The 17,684-nt window shown below is 36.5% G+C and overlaps 1 protein-coding gene across 9 annotated transcripts in view; it reads right to left on the bottom strand.

Annotated features, from left to right (window-relative positions):
- Nucleotides 1–17,684, bottom strand: part of CD163L1 (CD163 molecule like 1) — a 111,812-nt gene that overhangs the window by 61,776 nt on the left and 32,352 nt on the right. For all 9 annotated transcript variants that reach the window (XR_001707814.4, XR_010148254.1, XM_063786262.1 and 6 more), the window contains 4 exons: nt 12,626–12,946; nt 9,674–9,994; nt 4,925–5,245; nt 2,749–3,069 (listed from right to left, as the gene is read on the bottom strand). Coding sequence is in view for 7 of the 9 variants with exons in the window: in XM_063786262.1 (XP_063642332.1) it covers nt 2,749–3,069; nt 4,925–5,245; nt 9,674–9,994; nt 12,626–12,946 (1,284 nt within the window). In the remaining 2 variants the exon portion in view is untranslated. The remainder of the gene's footprint in view (nt 1–2,748; nt 3,070–4,924; nt 5,246–9,673; nt 9,995–12,625; nt 12,947–17,684) is intronic.

Consider the following 17,684-nt stretch of genomic DNA (forward strand, 5'->3'; position numbering starts at 1 on the left):
CCTTAGACAAAATTTAACACTACTTCATGCTAAAAACTCTCAATAAACTAGGTATTGATGGAACATATCTCAAAATAATAAGAGCTATTTATGACAAACCCACAGCCAATATCATACTGAATGGGCAAAAGCTGGAAGAATTCCCTTTGAAAACTGGCACAAGACAAGAATGCCCTCTCTTACCACTCCTATTCAACATAGTGTTGGAAGTTCTGGCCAGGGCAATCAGGCAAGAGAAAGAAATAAAGGGTATTCAGTTAGGAAAAGAGAAGTCAAATTGTCCCTGTTTGCAGATGACATGATTGTATATTTAGAAAACCCCATCGTCTCAGCCCAAAATCTCCTTAAGCTGATAAGCAACTTCAGCAAAGTCTCAGGATACAAAATCAATGTTCAAAAACCACAAGCATTCCTATACACAAATAACAGACAAACAGAGCCAAATCATGAGTGAACTCCCATTCACATTTGCTACAAAGAGAATAAAATACATAGGAATCCAACTTACAAGGGATGTGAAGGACTTCTTCAAGGAGAACTACAAACCACTGCTCAACAAAATAAAAGAGGACACAAACAAATGGAAGAACATTCCATGCTCATGGATAGGAAGAATCAATATCGTGAAAATGGCCATACTGCCCAAGGTAATTTATAGATTCAGTGCCTTCCCCATCAAGCTACCAATGACTTTCTTCACAGAATTGGAAAAAACTACTTTAAAGTTCGTATGGAACCAAAAACAAAAAACAAAAAACAAAAAAACAAAAAAAAAATCACATAGCCAAGACAATCCTAAGTAAAAAGAACAAAGCTAGAGGCATCATGCTACCTGACTTCAAACTATACTACAAGGCTATAGTAACCAAAACAGCATGGTACCAGTACCAAAACAGAGATATAGACAAATGGAACAGAACAGAGCCCTCAGAAATAATGCCACATAGCTACAACTATCTGATCTTTGACAAACCTGACAAAAACAAGAAATGGGGAAAGGATTCCCTATTTAATAAATGGTGCTGGGGAAACTGGCTAGCCATATGTAGAAAGCTGAAACTGGATCCCTTCCTTACACCTTACACAAAAATTAATTCAAGATGAATTAAAGACGTCAATGTTAGACCTAAAAGCATAAAAACCCTAGAAGAAAACCTAGGCAATACCATTCAGGACATAAGCATGGGCAAGGACTTCATGACTAAAACACCAAAAGCAATGGCAACAAAAGCCAAAATTGACAAATGGGATCTAATTAAACTAAAGAGCTTCTGCACAGCAAAAGAAACTATCATCAGAGTCAACAGGCAACCTACAGAATGGGAGAAAATTTTTACAATCTACCCATCTGACAAAGGGCTAATATCCAGAATCTACAAAGAACTTAAACAAATTTACAAGAAAAAAACAAACAACCCCATCAAAAAGTAGGCAAAGGATATGAACAGACACTTCTCAAAAGAAGCCATCTATGCATCCAACAGACACATGAGAAAATGCTCATCATCACTGGCCATCCGAGAAATGCAAATCAAAACCACAATGAGATACCATCTCACGCCAGTTAGAATGTCAATCATTAAAAAGTCAGGAAACAGCGGATGCTGGAGAGGATGTGGAGAAATAGGAACGTTTTTACACTGTTGGTTGGAGTGTAAATTAGTTCAACCATTGTGGAAGACAGTGTGGCAAATCCTCAAGGATCTAGAACTAGAAATACCATTTGACCCAGCAATCCCATTACTGGGTATATACCCAAAAGATTATAAATCATGCTGCTATAAAGATACATGTACACATATGTTTATTGTGGCACTATTCACAATAGCAAAGACTTGGAACCAACCCAGATGTCCATCAATGATAGACTGGATTAAGAAAATGTGGCACATATACACCATGGATTACTATGCAGCCATAAAAAAGGATGAGTTCATGCCCTTTGCAGGGACATGCATGAAGCTGGAAACCATCATTCTGAGCAAACTGTCACAAGGACAGAAAACCAAACACCCCATGTTCTCACTCATAGGTGGGAACTGAACAATGAGAACACTTGGACACAGGGCGGGGAACATCACCCACTGGGGCCTGTCGGTTGGTGGGGGACTAGGGGAGGGATAGCATTAGGAGAAGTACCTAATGTAAATGACAAGTTGATGGGTGCAGCAAACCAACATGGCACATGTATACCTATGTAACAAACCTGCATGTTGTGCACATGTACCCTAGAACTTAAAGTATAATAATAAAAAAAATTATATAAACCATAAACCCAGACCTCTGGATGAAGTTTATTTGTTCTAATGCTATTGGATTTATCTTACATAAATAAGTCTTTCAGGTAACAATGAGTATTTGAGTCATCTTGGGTACCAATTTTTGAGAGAATGGGTGATTCAACACAAGGGTTTATTTATTTAAATAAATAACTGAATTCTCATTATTTTTTCCTAAACTATTTGACTATGGATAATGTCTTTTTGTAGAATTGTATTGACTAGTGGTTTGATGAAACTAACTTTGGGAAAATTTGGGTAGATATCAGAAAATGAAGTTTCATTTCTTGAGAAAACAGTTTTGATCCCATAGAAAGATATTAAAAATGAATGAGAATATGAGGTATGGTTAGCTCTAAAAAAGTGAGAAGTGAGCACTCGGTCATAAATGTACTGATTAAGAAAAAAGAAGGTATGTTAGAGAACCCAGGCAGTTTCTTTTAAGGAAGCCCTGGTTTGGGTATCTTACCAGAACAGATCACTCCAACATCTTCACTGTGACTGCAGTCATTATTTCCCCACCCACTGTTCCTGCATGACCAGAGATCTGACTCATCTCCATCACAGGAAACATCATCGAGCCAAATTTTTCCATATCCTGTAGAAGCGTTTCCCAGACCCATGCCAATGATAGAAGATGGGCAGTCCAGCTGGCTACACACCACAGCTGCAGCTTTACTGTTCCAGCCGTCATCACACACTGTGCCCCACCGTCCTTGAAAGTACACCTCCAGTCTTCCCGAGCAGCGATTGCTGCCGCCCACCAGCCTCAGGCCCCATGTTGCATTACCTGCACCAAGAACAATGAAGCAAGTAGTTAATGGGTGTGATGGTTTATTTTATATGTCAACTTGGCTGGGCTATGATACCCAGTTATTTGGTCAAACACCAGTCTAGATGGTGCTGTGAAGGTATTTTTTCAGATGTGATTAACCTTTAAATTAGCAGACTTTGAGTATAGCCAATTATCCTCCATAACGTGGGTGGGCCTCATCCAATCAGTTGAAGACCTTAAAAGAAAAGACTGAAGTCCCCCAAGAAAGAAGGAATTCTACCTCCGCACTTTCTTGAGATTCATGACTGCAACATCAGCTCTTCTCTGCAGTCTGCTGGCCTCCTCTTCAGATTTTGGACTTGCAAGCCCCCATAATTACTTATAAAATTGATGAACCAATTCCTTAAAATAAATCTCTGTCTCTCTCTCTCTACATACATACATATGCACACACACACACACACACACACACACACACAGAGAGAGAGAGAGAAGAGAGGCTCACGTTCTATTGGTTTTGTTTTCCTGGAGAACCCTGAATAACGCAGATTTTGGTACTGATAGTGGTTCTAGAGGAACAAAATCTTAAGGATGAGTTTTATGAATTGATGCTGTAATTCATGAATTGGTTCTCTAATCTGATAAAAATTTAATGACACTAATGATTCTATATCCAGTAGTAAAGAGGGCACTGATAATCCATGGCATGATGTGGCAATAGATATATACAAAATCTCATCATTACATATTCCTAATCAAATACTTACAGTAGGCAAAGTTCTGAGTGAACATATATTTGATAACCTAGGACATTTTTGTCAAACTTACAAGCAAATTAGATTGGCTGGCTGCTCCCCATTGCACTGGACAAAGTGGGAAAAGAAAAGGATGAGCTTAGAGATTCAAATTCCCAGCTGAACTGCAATATGACCTGCAAGTTTTGATGTCTTCCCGGAAAGAAACTCGTGTCTCTTATAGCCACAGAACTGAGATTACTGAAGACCTTCACCTGGTAAGGTACTGAATTCTCAACCTCACAAGATGTCTGCTGTCTAAGTGAGGGATTTAATTGGGATGGAATAGAATTCTGAAAATTAGGATGGGGCCATAGGGGAAGACCTGATGAGGTTGCAAACATTGAAACCCTAAATTCTATTGTTTCTCCTTTAACAGTAGAGACAACCATCCACCTGTGTATGAGAATATTAATCCTACTTTGCTTGAAGAAATTGAATCTCTCCTGAGATAACTGCCTTGAAAGGCACTCCTGATTCTCCTCAGCACCCATCCCATCAGCCCTCTTTACATCTCGACTCAAGTCCCAGCAGGCTCCAAAATGTGAGGTACAAAGTGTCTTATGTGGAAGTGCACACAAACAACCATGATTTTTCTAATTTACACAGACAGAAATCAGAATATATGTGGGAATGAATATTAAGGATGTGAGATAATGCTGGAAGGAACATAAAGGTGGGTCGGGGTGAATTTACTGATATGAGCCCTAAGCAGAGATTCTAGATTTAATGATGCAGCTAAGGGTTAGAAAGGCTCTAATAGTTTGTTGGACTGGTTGGGTGAAACATGTATCCAAAGGTGGCCTACACTTAATGAAGTTGAAAGGCCAAACCGCTTCTGTATATGGTAGGGGAAGGGATCCAAAGGGTCATAGTCAGGGTTGTCTACTAATTTCTTACTTTACCTGTATAAGTGGAAGAGTTCCAGGTGAAGTGAACTGAAGTCTAATTTAAAGACAAGAGTCATGGCCCCTCAATCAATTCCCACATGTAAGCCAGTTTATAGACCCAGAAGCCCTTCCTATGAAGAATACTATTTCTCTTATCAGGAAATAATAAACAAGAACAAGTCTTACCTGAGCAGGTTACAATCACATCCTCTCTGTGTACACAATTATGCTTTCCCCATCCACTGTGTTCACAGTCCCAGATATTTGACTCATTTCCAATGCAAGAAACGTCATCCAGCCAAATAGGTCCTGATGCTTCTTTAAAATAGGTCATACCAAACACATGCATAGGCTTTCCACATCCCAATTGTTTACACACAACAGCTGCATTCCTTGTGCTCCATCTGTCATGACACACAGTCCCCCACTCTCCTTGGTATTTCACTTCCAATCTCCCATAACAGGGGCTATGAGCCCCGACAAGCCTTAGGTCCAGATCTGCCTTATCTGCAAGCAAGACAAAACCACATATTTGAGATCAAATGAGATAGTCTTTTCAGAAGACTGAAAAGACTCTAAATTCATGACTATAAGGCCCTCCCTCTTTTCTTTTCCTTTTCTTCTTTCTCTTTCTTCTTTTTTCTTCCTTTCTCTGTCTTCTTTCATTCTTCTTTCTCTCTCTTCTTTCCTCTCTTTCTTCCTTTTTCTTCTTTCCTTCTTTTCTTTCTCTCTTTCTCTTTCTTTTTCTTTCTTCTCTCTCTTCTTTCATTCTCTCTTCTTTCTCTTTCTTTCTCTGACTTCTTTCTTTTTCTTTCTTTCTTTTCCTTCCTTCCTTCCCCTCCCCCATTCTTCTTCTTCCTCTTCCTCTTCCTCCCTTTCCCTTCTTTCCTTCCTTCCTTCTTCTTCCTCTTCCTCCCTTTCCCTCCCTCCCTCCCTCTCTTTCTTTCTTTCTTTCCTTTCTTTCTTTCTCTCTCTCTCTTTCTTTCTTTTTCTTTCCTTTTCTTTCCTTTCTTTCTTTTCTGTCCAGCGTCTTGCTCTGTCACCCAGGCTGGAGTGCTGTGGCACAATCTTGGTTCACTACAACCTCTGCCTTCAGGGTTTAAGTGATCCTCCCACCTCAGCCTCCCGAGTAGCTGGGATTACAGGCTCACACCACCACAGCCAGCTATTTTTTTGTATTTTTAGTATAGACAGGGTTTCACCATGTTGCCCAGGCTGGTCTAGAACCCCTGACCTCCTTTCAGCCTCCCAAAGTGCCAGGGTTACAGGCGTCAGCCACCCTGCCCAGTCAAGAAATATTTTACTATGCAGGTACTATTATGATATAGGAAAGGTATAATATTTTATAATGGGTCACTTTAAAAATTCTAAAAGCCTTCCAATTTCTTTACTTGCTATCCAGTATGACAACTCTTCCATGTGTATATAATAATCTTACATTCTATTCAACCTAGTATGTGTGTGTGTGTATTTTAAAACATAACATTTAATGATTGCATAGGATACCATCATATAGAGATATAGAGATTCTGTAAGTTATTTAATCAAGACACAATTCTTGGTTACCTATGTTATGGTTAATTTTTCATTTTCACAAATTACACTGCTACGGACATCCTTACACATAAAGTTTTGAGTATGTCACCAAGTGCTTCCACAATATAATGGAAACCAAGGTATTCAATGTAGGTTAAATGTGTGGGGGTATGAAAAGATATATGATGTATGTATATATAATATGTATCATTTCCAGATATACTAAATAAAAATTCATAGAAACAAAGCAAAGAAAAACTTTTAATTCCTGATGCAAACAAATATATAAATGAAGTAGTGTATCCTGTTCTAGTATAGGATAACTGGATAGTATAATGATATAATTTCTGCACAAATCAAACCAATTTATATTTATATTGTATTTTAATAGACTGGGTTTTGCTATGTTGCCCAGGCTGGAGTGGAGTGGCTATTTACAGGTGCAATCATAGCACCTTACAGTCTCTATCTCCTGGGCTCAAGTGATATTCCTGCCTCAGCCTCCTGAGTTGCTGGGACAACAGGCATGTGCCACCATGCCCAACCAATTCATAGGTTTAATATTACCTTAAAAACAATTCAAATTTCAATCCATATTTAGAAGAACAAAAAGGAAAAAGTAGCAAGGAATTTTATGAAAAATAAGAATACTTAGGGAATATATATCTCAGTAGGTATTAGCCTATAGAAAGCTACAGTAGTTAAAATGTGATGGTTCTAGAAATAGAAGAGGGGGATTATGTATTTTATAAAGGGACTCTATAAAATACACAGAGTTCTTACACATTATGAAGACAAAGACATCACACAGCAGAAAAATGGCCAAAGAAGCAGAAATGCTAACACATAAACAAATACAAATAAGTTGCTAATAAAGAATTAGGAAAAAGCTCTCATTTGTTATCAAGGAAGTAAGATTTTCGAACATTGACTTTGGAGTTAAATCAGTTCATATCTGAACTCCAGCTTCACTACTGCTCTGATAGCTGAGTGACCTGGGTGAGCTACTTTCCCTCAGTACCTCTATTTCCTCACTGTAAAATAGAGATAGAATAGTAACCCCCTTCTTGGGATTCCATGAAGATCCCATGAACCCATATATGTAAACTAATAGAACACTGCCTGGCACACCATAAATATTCAATAAATGTTAATTAATATTATTATGTTTTAAAAATCAGATTAACAGTTATTCTAAAATATGAAAATATTCAGTGTTAATATGATATAGTGGAATAATAGGGAACTGAAATTGAATAGAAGAAAAAAAACACAATTTATAGATGGTAATTTGTTAATATGTATCCAAGACTTTAAAAAAAGATGCATATGGTTTTACATGACAATTTCATTTTTAAGTATTTGGCAAACTATATAATCAAGTGTGAAAAACGTATTTCTCAGTATATCAAATAAAATCATATTTTTAACAGTAAAAATTTGAAAACCTTTTAAAACTTAACATTATGAGATAGTTAAATAAATTATAGTACATTTATGCAATATAGTAAGTAGCCTTTAACATTAAGATAGATTAGTAATGGCCATGTGGAATATGTCTGTGGTATATTGTTCAGCACAAAGGGTACACACATACACACACACAATCCAGAAACATAAACAACAAAAAAATCACAAAAGATTTGAATGAAAGGTAGCGTTGCATGTGGATTTTAAAAATTATTTTTTTTTGTATTTTGACCTTTTCACTGGGTTTATAATTTGAAAAAGTAGTTTCCAAAAAGCAAAAAGTAATTTTCATAATGTTTTATATCGATCTATAAGAAAGAGAAAAGTAAAATAAAATTAAAGTGTACAAAAGAATTGATAGTTAACTTTGTCTACCAAATTGATCACACTAAATGTGAACAGAATAGATAGATAAATAGATTCATAAAACAAATTCCACTCTGCAATTTCTGGATACCATTATATATTATACTAACCTGACATTCTTGAATATAAGATATATGTAAGGTGTACATTCAAGAATGTCAGGTTAGTATAATATTAATAGTGAAAAATTATCCAACAGCCTAAACACCAAGAATAGAGATCAGGCTAAATTTACTGTACACATATGATAGAATAACATAAGGTTTTTTAATTTTAATTTTTAAGTAATTAGTTTAAGGGTGTGGGAAAATGCAAATGTTATAGCAAGTGAGAAACAAGATACAAAATAAGGAGTTGCATTATTTATATTTCTATCTTTCCATCCACATATAAGGTATTTGTGTGTGTGTGTGTGTTTCATTTACAAGAACATCATTCTTCATTTATCCTATACCTATCATCTATCAGGCTTTTAGAATATCAATAAATAACAAGACTATCAGGTATACCCTCATGTAAATAGCATCGTTGGAAATGGTTATGTAGGCTCACAATACTCCCCGGACACCTGTGCGCCCTCCCACTTAGGACTCTCTAGATATTCCTTTTTTACCCTTCATAAAGTGCCACAGAGAATAATGCTGTCTCAATTTTATTTATTTATTTCATTTTTTTTTTTTAACAAGATGAGGTCTCACTCTGTTGCCCAGGCTGGAGTGCAGTGACCCAATCACGGCTCACTGCAGCCTCGAATTTCTGGGATCAAGCAATCCTCCCGCCTTAGTCTACTGAGTAGCTAGGACCACAAGTATGCACCACCACACCCAGCTAATTTTTAAATTTTTTGCAGAGGGAGTCTTGCTATATTACCCAAGTTGATTGTGAATCTTGGCCTCAAGTGATCTTCCTGTGGTAGTCTCCCAAAGTGTTGGGGTTACAGGTGTGAGCCACTGTACCTAGCTTTGTTTTTTAAATATCTAACCTGTTTTTTCTGTTTAAAAGGTCTTGGAAATGTTTTATACTTAAAATATTTCATAAGTATTATACACATAGATTTTCTTTGTTTTCAATTCTACTAATGACATTCTAGATGCTTACAGAATTATACATCGTATCAACATATGCATATAAATATATCTATATCAGCTATTTGGATTTGTATATATTCCTAATTCTCTATAATAAGCCTTAATTTATAATCAGAAATAAACAATGTATATTATTAAATAAAAAAGTTAAAAAGCAGCAGAAAAGCTGTTAAGAAAACTGTAAATTAGTACAACTCATTAGTTTTCTATGAAGAGAGGTTGCCCAGTTATTTTAGAGATACAGACTATACTCATGCAGTGGTAGCAGCTGCATCTGATTTCAGGGGAGACTGCTAGTGAGAAGAAACTCTCTTTTTACAATGTGCATTTGAAAAGTTCTTTGTGCAGCTTAAGAGTATTTTGGGTTTTTTTTTAAGGTCCAGAAAACCTTTTCTTCAAGCTATTGTTTCTAACCTCCCAACAAATTATTTCTAAAAATTCAAATGTGTACACTCTCATGATCTTTGAACCTTACCAGAACAAATTACTCCAGCATCTGATCTTCGGAAGCATGTTCGCTTTGCTTTTCCATCATATGTGCAGTCCCAGAGAGCTGACTCATTCCCAGTGCAAGATATGCTGTTTATCCAAATGTCTCTAGCTTCATTACTAGGTTTAGCACGACGACTGCCAAAGACGCTGAACGGACATCCTAGCTGCTTACAAACCACAAGGGCTTGTTCATTCTTCCAGTTCTGGTCACATATTGTCCACCACTGTTCATGGATTCTCACCTCTACTCTCCCTGAACAATTGTTACTTCCATCTGCTAGTCGCAGTTCCAAATCTGCTCCATCTAGGATGAAGTCACAGAGAAACGTCCTAATTGGGTTTGGGACAATATCATCAGCGTCCCTCTCCTCCAACCCCCCCAATGTGAAGATTAGATGTATCCTTCACATACTGAGAAAAGTAAAGACTGGAAATCATTTTGTTTTAAAATTTTAAAGATTGTTTCATAAAGACTTGTCAGTCTTTATGAAAACAATCTTCTTTTAAATATGAAAATTGAAATTATAATCCTAAGAACCTTGCTTTAGCCTTACTAAAATTTAAGAAACTAAACATTGCAATAAAAAGTCGTATAATCCTATATATCATTAATTACATTAATTTTCAAAATATTAGAGTGGTTATTTTTAACACCATAAAATAAAATAAAGTGTTGGGAAATACTTGCATTTCAGTAACTTCAGAAAGAAAAGGGACAAAAAGAATGCGCAATTAGGAAAAAGTCTCTCTTGGATTTAAATAGAAATATGTTCTTTCTCATACTGTTTTCTACGAAGAAGCAAGCCTTTGCTTATTAAACATATTTGTCATAGGAAATGAAATTTGTTCAGTGGTAATTTTTGAAGAAACTGTGTGTTTTTGCTCCATCAGCATATACATCACGTTACTTCTTTGTGTTCCTGTGACTCTGCTTTTTCATGCATACAAATAAATATATTAAATAACACCAAGAAAGTAAAAATGTGGAGAACTTTTCTTGAAATAATTGAGGAAAGGAGATATAATTTCTATGTCTCATCTCCTCCCATTATTCAAGCTTTTCAGACATCATTACAAAAATATAATTTGCTATCTAGTGAGAAATCTGGTTCACATTGAATAGGTTAGTCTTCGGAGATTTGGAGGTTTATTTTCCTATAAATAATGTAGGTCATGATGATAATAATCATACCTATACCTATTGAGAACTTCCTGGTTGCCAGGCACATTTTAGGTATTTTCCCTGCACTATTTTATTTAATGCTGTTATCCTAGTCATGATATAAGAAATCTGCAACTTGGAGATTGATTTGTACAGGGTCACATAATTATCAAGTGACAGATTTTAAACTGTGAAACTGTGAACTGTTTTTGTTTGGGGGAAAAAAAATCCTCTGACTACAGGGCTGAAGAGAAGGCCAATGTATCTAACTACCCATTTTCCTGTGGGTTGGCCATACACATCTGTTTTCACTGTTGGGACGGTTTTCCAACCTTATTTTCACATCTGCATCATTCTTCATGGCCCTTCCTTACTCTTCCAGAGGCAAATAGTTCCAGAAGTTCCAGAGTTTGAATAGCAACTGGTCTGACAGTTAAGGATGTTATATCAAGTCAGAAGTACACAGTTATGAATTCACTTCATTGTAAGAAAATTTATCAAAATGATTAAGATTCTCTCTGTTTCCTGCCCCCTTCTCTCATCTCTCTCATCTTCTCATGTCTCTCTCTTTTCTCTCCTAACTTTCCTCTACCTCTCTTTTCTGTTATGTGGAGAAAAATTTTTCTTATAAAATGATGGATTGATTAAATATACCATGGGAAACTCTTTTGAATGGTGAAACTGGTTGGTCCCCAGATAAAACTTGCAAGCAAACTAGTATAAACAGAAAGAAAAGGATTAAAAGATGTTCTGAATATATTATCTTTCCCAAAAGTCCTATGAGGATGGCATAAATCCCGTGGCTAAGGTACAGCTAAACCCATAAACCTCTTTGTCTACATATGTTTTCTATGTATATCGTTCCCTGCGGCATACTCTAGACTTAAGAAAAACTCTTCTTAAAAGATGTGACCTGATCTCAAATTCTATAGGAAATAAGATTAAGGCATCCTGTGTAAGGCTGGTAACGTAAGGTCAGTAATAATTTACGAAAGAAGCCTCTTCCATCAAGACAAACTGACTCTCAGAGGAAAACAATTGGCTCTACATCTAGGGATTCTCCTTTCGTAAGAATATTAGAAGGTGTGGGTTTAATCTCATTAAGAGAGTGAACAGGTTTCATTACATCTTTGAACATAAAATACCACTGTGAGAGAAATATGAAGGATATTTTAATCCCTGATATACAAAACTATAAATAAACAGCGAGGGGTAACTTGCTTGTAGTTGAAAGTTGCAAACTAGAAAACAAATGGCTGCAGACAAAAATTTTACTAGTATAAGGTACAAAGTAATTAGCAAAGTCATAAATTTTTAGAGGTACTCTTTGGAAATAGTTTATTTTAATGAAAGGAAGTGCTAAAACAAACTCAGTTATAACCTAGAAAAATATAGTTGTGTCTATGAATATGCAAAGTGATTACACATTTTAAAATTATACTGAATATTAATATAAGCCATACACTTGTATAGATTAATAGCAATTTTGACTAGATTGGACATTTTGTTGCACCAATTAGAATTAAGTAAAATGGTGTGTTGGGGGCGGGTAAAAACCTTATTCCCATGAGGCTTACAATGTAATATGCTGCATAAAATGCAGACATGTTCCCTAAGGAAACATTGAAAGTGTCAATTCTTACACATCACAATTGGTTGTAACTTCTTCACAATTCTTACACATCACAATTGGTTGTAACTTTTTCAGGGTTTGGTCCTAGTTCTCCAAAAAAGAAATTTTATCTGATGTAATCATGTGGATGTAAGTCTTACCTGAGCAGATCACAGACACATCGTTTTGATGAAGACAGTCAAAATTGACGGTTCCGGAATGTCTGCAGTCCCAAAGAAAAGATTCATTACCGGAGCAGGAGACACCATCAAGCCATACAACATCAGACCCTGACTGCAAATGAGGCAAGCCAGCGAAGTGAAGTGCGGTTCCACATCCCAACTGCTTGCATACGACATCGGCTGCAGCATTGTTCCACTTATGGTGGCATACGGTCCCCCACCTTCCTTGGATTTTCAGCTCTACTCTCCCCATACAGCGGTTAGTTCCACCTACAAGCCTTAGTTCAAGATCACTACTATCTGAAACAGAGATATAAACACAAAGCCCAGGTGAAGTTTTGATCAGAAACTTCAGATTCCAGATCCTGCTATCCAAATGAACACAAATATATAATAAATTGAGATTCAATGAATGTCTAACTCTTGCTTTTTAAAATTCTTGTACAAGTTTAATGTAATAGAATCTATCCCAGGAAAGGATCATACTATGATGTTGACAATCCACCAGAATCTCTGGCATTTGGGGAATAAAGCACAACAGAGAGTAGAAATGCCCTTTCTGATTGTGAATCACAATAAATCAATCAAAGGTCAAGAATGCATGTAAATTTATTGTCAAAACATGAGCCGTTGCTGGCTCTGAGTCTAGCCAGCAAACATTTTAGAACTTATAACTGTGTATAAGCAGTGGCAATAAGATATCATTGTCATCACTGTGATCATCCTCTTTTTCCTATTTCAAAAATTTTTCTTCCTTTAAATGAACATTTAACTCCAACTTCTTGCAATATAACTTCCAATTATTCATCTTACAGGAATTTACTCTTGAATGAAATGGAACAAATGAAAAATAAAACTTCTAAAGGTGAAAGCAAGTGTGACCAGCCATAAATTATGGGCTTGTTATATTATTAAAATGCTCTGTTGATTTAATTCAAAGTCTCAGCCTTTCCTTATTTCCTTATTTCTTTACATCACTTAGCAAAATTGACCACTACGTATATGTATCATATGTAGTGGTCAATTTTACTAAGTGATATAAAGAAATAAGGAAATAAGGAAAAGCTGAGAATTTGGATATATATATATATATATATACACACACATATATATATACACACATATATATAGTGATCAATTTTGCTAAGTGATATAAAGAAATATGGAAATAAGGAAAGCCTGAGAATTTGAAGATATGTGTATATATACACACGCACATCCATACACACACACACACACACAAAATCACCTCACCATATCCACAGGGGTGTGGTTCCCAGACTCCCATGGATATTAAAATCTGCAGATGCTCAAGTCCCTTAGTTGGCCTTCTATATCTGCTGGTTTCACACCCACAGATTCAACTAAATGCAAAGTTTCAATCAGCGGTTGGTTGACTCCATGGATATGAAACCCACAGATTCTAAAAGCCAACTGTGTGTGTACATATATATTTTTACACTTAGCAAAACTGACCACTACATATATATATCTCTCTCATATATATGCCTAGGTCTTCCAAGAATCCAAGAATACATTGTCTGTCTCTCTCTCTCCAATTGCTTGTTTTGTCCCCGTATCTCTCAGTTAAATGAATGAGATTTTTTTTTACAGATTATTTACCTTTATTTAATAAATTAACAAAGTAAAATTACTGGTTTTGTATGCATTTGTGTGTGTACAGTTCGTTGAGTTGTAATACAGGTATTAATTTGTGTAACTATTACCACAGTGAGAATATAGAACTTTGTTACCCCATTCACTCACTGAAAGACAGTTAGTCACAGTGTATTATTATTTTAATATATTGCTAGATTCAAGAAATAGAATGGTACATTAGCAATATTTTTAAACTATTTCCACTTTTGTATTTTTATTGATACATATCAGTTGTATGTATTTTGGGGATACATGTGATATTCTGATACCTATATACAGTGTGAAATATTCAAATTAGAGTAATTTGGATATCCATCACCTCAAAAATTTGTATTTTATTTGTGGCAAGAACACTCCAAATTTTCTCTTCTAACTATTTAGATGTTCTTTTCTTAATCTAATAATTGATTCAGGAAATAGATTCCCAGAAATAATGTGGAACCTTGGATCTAGGCATACTCCAAGTGATTCACAATTGGGCACGCCAGCTCTTTGAGTCAAAACACTGCCTCTGCTTTTGTTATTTTGAGCTGAGATTCTGTTCTTTGCAAAAGCCTTTCCCTGCTTCAGTTTTGTACTTGTACTTTTTTGACTACTATGTCTAGGAAAGAGCATAGGATAAAAAGGGAGATAGCCGACGCCCAAAATGGTTTGTTTTCCTTTTTCTCTCCTTGGTGCCCAACATCCAACCAGTCATCCAAGGGAAAAAAAGAAGAAATAAAGAAGAATCATACTTCTCATTGCTATTGCATGTGTATATGACTTCTATGGAAGGTGAGATCATTGAGGCCATACAGTAAGTTTATAAACCTACAGATGGAATTAGCATTTTTCCAAGAAGAGATTATCACAGTGTTATGTATTTTAAAAGAGACAGTCAATAGGAATATTAATTTTGAATATTAATTCAAAATGTGTTTTTTTAAGTAAGCATAAGAAAGGAAGCCATGTGTCATTTGTAAATATATTTAAGTGTATTCAAAATCTCCTCATAAAGTAAGTTTTATTTTTGTATACTAATTTATGTAAAATCTGCCTAAATGTAGCACACAAAGTTCAGAACCCACCAAAGGAGACCCTCAATAACAGCAGTTCCCAACCTTTTTGGCACCGAAGACTGCTTTTGTGGAAGAAAATTTTTCCACAGGGGTCGGGGGGAATGGAGGGGACAGCGATGGTTTCAGGATGAAACTGTTCTGCCTCAGATAATCAGGCATTAGATTCTCATAGGGAGTGAGCAACCTAGATCCCCCAAATGCACAGTTCACAATAGGGTTTGCGCTCCTGTGAGAATCTAATGCCAGCCCTGATCTGAGAGGAGGTGGAGCTCTATCAGTAATGCTCTCTTGCCCGCCTCTCACCGCCCACTGCGTGGCCCAATTCCTAACATACCGTGACCGGTACCAGTTTACAGCCCGGGGGTTGGAGACCCCTGTCGTAAAGGGTACATTTCGAGAAATAAGGACTAGAAAAGACTAGCCTTTGTAGAAACTGAAGCCAAGATTTAATCTCTAACTGTGACTGAATTAAGGTTATCTGAGATTGCCTTCTGCCAAAAACATAAGATTGTCCTACACCTCCAATTGGCTTTATAATTTTTCATGAATTGTGCATCTTACTCTCTCAGAAATAAAAAAAGTATGGAGAAGATAACATGATTAAAAGCCAAGAGGAAAAAAAGACACAATCAACAGGAGGTGTGAATTACCAGAAATAGACTGTAAATTACCATCCTTAATATATGTACGACAAAATAAAAGGCAAGACTGAAAATTTTGGCAGAAAAATAAATATAAAAACTATAAAAATAAACCAAATGAAGGTTCTAGAACTGAAAAATACAGTAATTAAATTAATAACACAATAGATTAACAAAATTCATCAAAGAAAAAAGTATTAGCATACTGTAAAATACAAGCAGAAAAAGACAAAATCACAGGAAATGCAGGAAAAAAAGGTTTCAAGAGGAACAAAGTAGGGAATAAGAAGACAAATATTTGTGTAATTGGAGTTCCAGAGAGTAAAAAGATAGAGAATTCAGCAGAAGAAATATTTGAAAATATAATAGTTAAAGGCCAGGCGCAGTGGCTCACGCCTGTAATCTCAGCACTTTGGGAGACCAAGGCGGGCAGATCAGTTGAGGTCAGGAGTTCGAGACCAGCCTGGCCAACATGGTGAAACCCTATCTCTATTAAAAATACAAAAATTAGCTGGGCATGGTGGTGTGCACCTAAACCCAGCTACTCAGGAGGCTGAGGCAGGAGGATTGCTTGAATCCAGGAGCCAGAGGTTGCAGTGAGCCGAGATCACACCACCGCACTCCAGCCTGGGTGACAGAGCAAGAGTCCATATCCAAAAAAAAAAAAAAAAAAAAAGGCCAGGCGTGGTGGCTCACGTCTGTCATCCCAGCACTTTGGGAGGCTGAGGCGGGAGGATCACGAGGTCAGGAGAGCGACGAGACCATCCTGGCTAATACGGTGAAACCCCGTCTCCACTAAAAATACAAAAATTAGCTGGGCATGATGGCACGTGCCTGTAGTCCCAGCTACTCGGGAGGCTGAGGCAGGAGAATCGCTTGAACCCAGGAGGCAGAGGTTGCAGTGAGCCGAGATCACACCACTGCACTCCAGCCTAGGCGACAGAGCGAGACTCCGTCTCAAAAAAATAAAAAATAAAAATAAAAATAAAAAAAAATATATAATAAAAAATAGTTAAGAATTTGCCAAAAATTGAGACTCTTCAAATATAGCCAAAATTCGAGCATCGCCATAAACTACAAGTGCAGGAACACAAAGAAAATGACATCTAAGCACATAATGGTAAAATAGCTGGAAACTAAAGAGAGAAAAAAGAAAACAAAACTTTAAAAGCACACAGAGACTAAGGTGGATGTCCTTCAGAGAAAATTAAATAAAAACAACAATTCTCCCTTTTCAAGAGAAAAGGGAAAGTCATAAAACATGGAACAACACTTTCCAGACATTAAAAGGAAAACAGAATAGCCTAAAATTCTGATAATGCTTAAAGATGATATTGCTAGTTTCCTTTTTAAAGAATAAATAATTATGACAAATTTGAACATAGATTTTCTTTTTAAAATTTCCATTTGTTCAAAGTCTTACTAAAAAAAATAACTCCAGTACCCAAATTATGATTACCATTATTATTCCCCTGATATGGTTTGGATGTTTTGTCCCCTCCGAATCTGAGGTTGAAATGTGATTCCCCAGTATTCAAGGTGGGGCCTGTGGGAGGTGTTTTGGTCATGGAGGAGGATCTCTCATGAATGGCTTTGTGCCCTCCCTGCAGTAATGAGTTCATAGGGGAGCTGGTTGTTTAGAGAACCTGGCACCTGGCACCTCCCCCACCACCTTGCTCC

The sequence above is a fragment of the Pan troglodytes genome, chromosome 10, assembly GCF_028858775.2.
Source record: "Pan troglodytes isolate AG18354 chromosome 10, NHGRI_mPanTro3-v2.0_pri, whole genome shotgun sequence".
Lineage (NCBI taxonomy): Eukaryota > Metazoa > Chordata > Mammalia > Primates > Hominidae > Pan > Pan troglodytes.